This window comes from Callionymus lyra, chromosome 1, assembly GCF_982586985.1.
Source record: "Callionymus lyra chromosome 1, fCalLyr1.hap1.1, whole genome shotgun sequence".
NCBI classification, from domain to species: domain Eukaryota; kingdom Metazoa; phylum Chordata; class Actinopteri; order Syngnathiformes; family Callionymidae; genus Callionymus; species Callionymus lyra.
In genome coordinates, this window is record NC_141818.1 from 15,997,865 (window position 1) to 16,003,864 (window position 6,000).

Below are 6,000 nucleotides of genomic sequence, written 5' to 3' on the forward strand. Positions count from 1 at the left end.
TCAATCAAATTAATCCCATTGATTCTTGCAATATCCTTGCGTCGACCTCTGCCGTGTCAAGTACTCCAAGACCGTTCCAATAAATCCGCCTTGGCATTCCAGACTGCGACATCTGCCACTGAAACCTGTACAAACATCAATACTAAGCCCGTGGAGACACTAACCAGTCTAAATTTAGAAGATGGCCACTGTGGGCTTTCCACTCCTGGAGTGCTTATAAAGACACTTAAAGAGAGTCTTTCTCCAAACAAGAGCCAATGATGAAGGATGAGAAAGCCTTGGCAATATGTAAGGGTGGAATGCATCACAATACCCTGGCACCGCCTTTCACAGCCAGTGTTTGGAAACAAACGCTGCATTTGAATCCCAATAGAAGCAAACAGCGTATTGCGTTAAGGTGATTACCATTTGATGACAGAGCAAGTATCACTTTTCAGGTTTACAATTTTGGCCGGCCTTGTTGAACAAAGCATGGACAGGGAAGCCTTTGTTCTTCCTGAGGTTTGCATTAAAATGTGCTTAGACTTCAAGGACCCAGAGGAGCAACGTGAACCGGTGAACTTTAACTAAACACATTTGAAGATATGATGAATAATGTAGGCTGTTGTCTTGTAAATATGTCGCCAGCTGTTCCTTCGCAGTGCTTACCTTGACTTTTCCCAACACCACAATTAAAGGCCACAGTGAAGGAGAAAATAGCTTGTGTTTACGCTTCTCGTTTTTGCTGGAGAAGGCTTGTTAGTGGTGATGATTCTTTTAATTATTTACAAATGAAAAAGCTCACCGACTTAATTTTCCACAGTTGTGGGGGTGCATTCTTTTTTTATCGTTTAAACAAAATTAGATCAAGATCATCATCCTTTCATCACTTGTGCATGGAGTACCTCACACTTAAAGGGTTAGTTCCCCAAAAAATGTAACTTGCCTCATTTATACTCTTTCTACCTCTATTCCTTGTTAGAGGTAAAAATGTACATCCATTTTAATAAGCGACTGGAGACTTCCTATGCTGCTCGTATGTAATGTTAATCTTATATTGAAGCCTCAACGTGAAGACTTGTTCCAGAAAAGAAAAATGCTAGCTAACAGCTAGTTTTTTGAAGACGCTTAAAGAATAACACAGGAAGTACTTCGGGTAAATATCACAAGCGCTTCCAGTCTAGTGTCTACACTGGAAGCACTCGCCATATTTACCAGAGTACTTCCTGTTTATATCGCTATTGTTCTTTAAACGTCTGCCACAAAAAGGCATAAAATATAAACCTATTCAATTCTTTCCAGAACAATTCGTCTAGTCACATACAAGCAGTATAAAGGTATATGGATGTTTTTAAGAAACTGTTTGGTGACAGTCGCTTATTAAAATGGATGTACATTTTTGCCTCCAACTCTAAAAAGGAACAGATTACTCTGAAAATAATGCCCACCCTTAGTCGACATGAGGGTGAGTAGAAAATGAGTGGGAATTTTTGGGTGAAATATTACTTTACAAGATCCTAATAGCTGTTGTTTATTTGACCAAATGACTCAATATTTAAAACGGGTTTGTGGAAACAAGTATTTTTCTGATACATCTACGGGTTGCAACACCAAATGAATTCTAAAAAATGTCAATATTTAGCAAAAGACCACCAGATTTGAGAAGAAATTAAGTGAAACAATCAAACAATTGTCGTTATCACGGACTAATTGGGAATTGAACGATTTCAATGAGCCCTGCGTGCCTGGTTGTTTTCCAAAGCCAGACTTGCTGGTAATTTGTTGCAGGATTAGTTATTACTTAGCTCTGACGACAAACATATTGTTCTAACTAATGCACCGCGATCACACCAATAGATCGGCTCCCTAATCACCTGAACCCTGCGGAGCGAGAAGTGGCAGGGGTCCTGTAGTGCAAGAAAAACACCCAGTGTGGGCTTGGCTATGCAGAGCCTTCGTTCCATGATAAAAGAAGGGCATCTGCTTAAGTGTTGCTTGAAGGCCCAATCGTGAAGTTCAACAGACAGACCCATCATGCGGGGCGGCCGGGAATGAATGGTCACGTGATTGTAGCCGCCCTTTCAATGACTCCGATGAATAAAACCCAAAAGAAAGTGACGCATCTCAACACTAATGAGCCTAAATGACTCCCGCAGCGAGAAATCTTCGGTTCCTCAAAAAGTGAGAGGAATTTTATGATCACGTAATAAAGTCAACAGATGCTCATAAGAGTTTCTGTCACCGGCAGAGGAGAAACATTTTAGAACAATTCACACAAGTGACATCTGAGACGCTACAAGAAAAATAAACCAGGCCGCTAATAAAGAGCCACTCAAAGACGTAGCATTTAAAATATTTATGTAATTGACACATCTTTTAGTTATTATTCATGGTGTTTATTGAGAAGAAAGTAACTTGCCCAATCTTTTTATCTGATAGAATATATTATTATCTCCATTGAACAGTTCTGGCTGCGATTCTTATTAGAGTTGCTTTATTTTTCTATTTATTTCCCCCGAAAAATATATAAATAATATGTGAATAAAATGTACAAACTTAAATAATTAGAGAATTCAGTGGTCAATATTTTGATCAATCAAATGTGGACATCTTCCAATCATCTCGTTCCTCTTTGGGACTTTGTAGTCAATCCGTTTCATGAATGAGTAAAGGGTTTGACTTTGTGTTTGGATCAGATCCTCCAGTCGGTGAAATTCTATCCAGGGAATCTCTTGAGAATGTTTTGTTTAGGACCGGGTTTATATGGAGGAAGAGTCTTTGAACATTAAAGAAGCAAATTTCTGTATAAACGGCGACCCAACATTCCAACAATGGAGTGTTTACAGCCCACAACCCCGTCACTAGATTGTTGTGTGAAGTGACACAAGTTTGTCAGTTTCTGTGTAAAGAGGAAGAATGATTTTAGGGTCAATTCCACTGCAATATTACAAGTAAAAGGGGCTCCTTTTTCTTTTGCCCTCGACTTTAGGCTTCAAACAGAGCAATAAAAAGAATCTCCAACCAAATTTGCCAGCAATGTCTGCTTGAAAGCCTGAGCTTGCCCTCCACGGTTTTATTCGTGCTTCCCCTTTGGCAGCGTCTGAATGAACTACAGTTCCTTTCAGAGGCAAAGTGGAATCTAAGGTACACCTGAAAAATCCCTCGTGTAAAAAACCACAAGGTGCTTGAAGCTTCTAATCGTAGCACTAAGTCCCACAAAACTCGTGCACTCGTCCACAAATATCTAAAGTTAACTATTTCCAACCACATGTTCACATACACTCCCTGCCTTATAGGATCATGATCGCAGTGGGGAAGACAAAGGGTGTGAGCGATTCTCATCCATTTTTTATTTTGAGAATGAGCGGATCTAATCTCAGTGGGTTGTTAGAGACTTAAATGACTTCCTGGGGAGCTGCCAAGTCCCAGTTCTGCAAACTAAGGAATTTTCCACTGGTTACCTACATAAATAGATGGCTTTTTGTGTTGTGGACTCATCTTTTTGAAAGTTAAATGCTGCAACATCTGCTATGTCTTTACAAATAAGTGAATACTAGAATTATGATTTAAATTTCTGATTATTTTGAATTTAAACATCTGAGGTATACAGAATAATTAAAAAACTGTTAGGCTTTCTACTTGACACATACATACAAGGCGGGGCAAAAGGCTGACTTTGGCACAAAACAAGCTGATCAAGTGGACTTTTGGTGCAGTGATGCTCTTGAAAATGGAGAAAAGAAGGGAAATCAATAGCACAGAGGTCAATGCTTTCATGCTCGGAGGTCGACAATCCGGCATCATCACACCCATTAGTAATGTCCTTCGTCGGCCGGTGAACAACTTTAGGGGATTTTAAGTGTCATTTCTATATTGCACTCATTAAAAATGTACTTTTGAAAGCTGGATAGAATAGCCCTTGGAAATGGTTCAAGAAACATGTGTTTTGAGGTGAAGTGGTCGAACTGCTGACGTATTCTTTTTTCTCTGTAGTGCAGCCATTAAGGTTGTTATAGAGCTATTAAGCTATAAAGCATAGCAGCACTACCAGCAAATCTAAAGTCGCAAACATTTTAAATTCTTTTGAATTCAGGTATATACACAGGGATATAGGGCAGATCTGATTATAGCCGTCTTTCCTTACACATGGTTCCATGACTGTCTACGTTGGCAAAAGAAAAAATCTTCACTCTGGCTATGGAATGTTTCGGGATACATCAATCAGGAGAGTTTAAGCAGCCGGGGCAGGCTAATGACACTGCTTTCAGATGACCCAGCTGAGTTGTTGTATTACAATATAAACTAACCGTATCATCACAATTTGGAACTAAAAACACCAAACAGATTTTCCACTCATTTAACGGTTTATGTTGAATCTGTTTGTGTTTCCTTCCAGAATTGTTTATAAACACTGAGTCACCAATAAATTTACCATAAATTACATCTGACAGCAGTGTGACTGAAAAACACTTAGATACTTGTAAACAAAAGAAGCATTTATGTCCAACTACTTCAACCTATGAGTAATAAACGTAACGGCAGCAGTGTACAAGATGGATTCAACAGTTGAACTCAAATAGTGACAGAAAAAAAAAAACAGGAAAAGACATCTTCATCCACTTGTACATCTGCCGACTGACCTTTTGTCTTGTTTACGTGGAACTGCATGTTTCTATATCCTGTGCAAAGATCACGGGGTTTCAAGGGTTGCAACTTTTGCGGGACTTTAAAAAAGGTCATTTTTGACTGAAGCCAACTCTGTCTGTAACCTCAATACTTTCACCAGATGGAAAAGACAATCTGCTCTAAATACCCCCAAAGGGATTTGGCATGACAAATAAGATCAGTTTAAAAATAAATAAATAAGATCTCGGTGAGACAAAAAGCAACGCAGATCCTACATCAGCCAAACCAAAAAAAGCCACGTTTATATGTCAAGAAAAAGGGGGATATGATTTGTGGGCTCCTTGACCCCCCCTCTCTGTCTCTCCACTATTTTAATGTGAACAGCCGGTGAAAAGTGTACACTAACAAAAACCGTGCAAAACAAAAGTGCACGGATCCTTTTGTAATCCCAGCAGCCCCAAAAACTACACACTTGGAACCAGATGAAAACTTTTTCCAAAGCACTTCAAACTTTCTCTCTATTGTGGAATGTCTGCTTCTTAAAAATAATCGTGCAGCTTTTTACGCTTAAAATGCTGCAAAAACATTAAACAAAAAAGGAAACAAATGCACACCGAATCCCTTCAAGCCTTTTAAAAACTACATCCACGGCTGTCATCTCCTCTCGAGCACAGTCGTGGCATGTTTGTGTCTCCACGTAAAATCTCAGCTCTTCCACAAGAACAGGAAAGAATGTTTTTTTTTTTAGTTTTAAAAAAATGCTTACCCGCTTTACAAGGATCCTTATAGTCGATCACCTCAGCAGGTTCCACGTAGTAGCCTGGATCAATCGTGTCCAAATCGATCGCCGATACCACGGCGAGACAGGACAGCAGAGACAAACATCTCGCCGTGAGATCCATGATTGTGGGGGAGACGGCGAGAGGCGAGAGGGATAAAGGTGAAGGAAGACACAGGGAAAGACGGACAGAGAGAGAGAGAGAGAAATGGGAGGGTTTTTTGGGGGAAACGAGATCCCTCCGGAGGGCGGGTTTAAATCCAGCCTCTGTACGGTGTCTTCTCAGCTCTAAGGGGGGGGTGTTGTGTGTGTCGTCCAGCCGGACCCGGAGCTCACTTCTGCTGCTGGAGAAACTTTGATGCTATGGCAGCTCCGAGGGCTGGAAAAATGTGCCTTTAACCGCGTCACCCCCACAAAAAAAAGACTCTCCCCCCTCTTGGCACGGACGGGACTACATGTCCGTGAAACAAGAGCCTTTAAAAAAAACACTTTTGAGCGTTAAAAAAGAAACACGAGTAGCATGTTTAGCTCGCTATGCTAACGCTTTAAGACGTTTACATTTTAACATAAAAAACATACTCTACTTAAATAAGTAAGTGACCGTTTATCAATAACTA

The 6,000-nt window shown here is 40.2% G+C and overlaps 1 protein-coding gene across 1 annotated transcript in view; it reads right to left on the bottom strand.

The window, feature by feature from the left end:
- bmp1a (bone morphogenetic protein 1a) overlaps nucleotides 1-5,671 on the bottom strand; it is a 28,191-nt gene extending 22,520 nt beyond the window's left edge. Inside the window, exon 1 of the mRNA XM_087794759.1 lies at nucleotides 5,372-5,671. Within this exon, the coding sequence (XP_087650885.1) occupies nucleotides 5,372-5,507 (136 nt within the window). The 5' untranslated portion in view covers nucleotides 5,508-5,671. The remainder of the gene's footprint in view (nucleotides 1-5,371) is intronic.
- Between the last annotated feature and the right edge of the window lie 329 nt (nucleotides 5,672-6,000).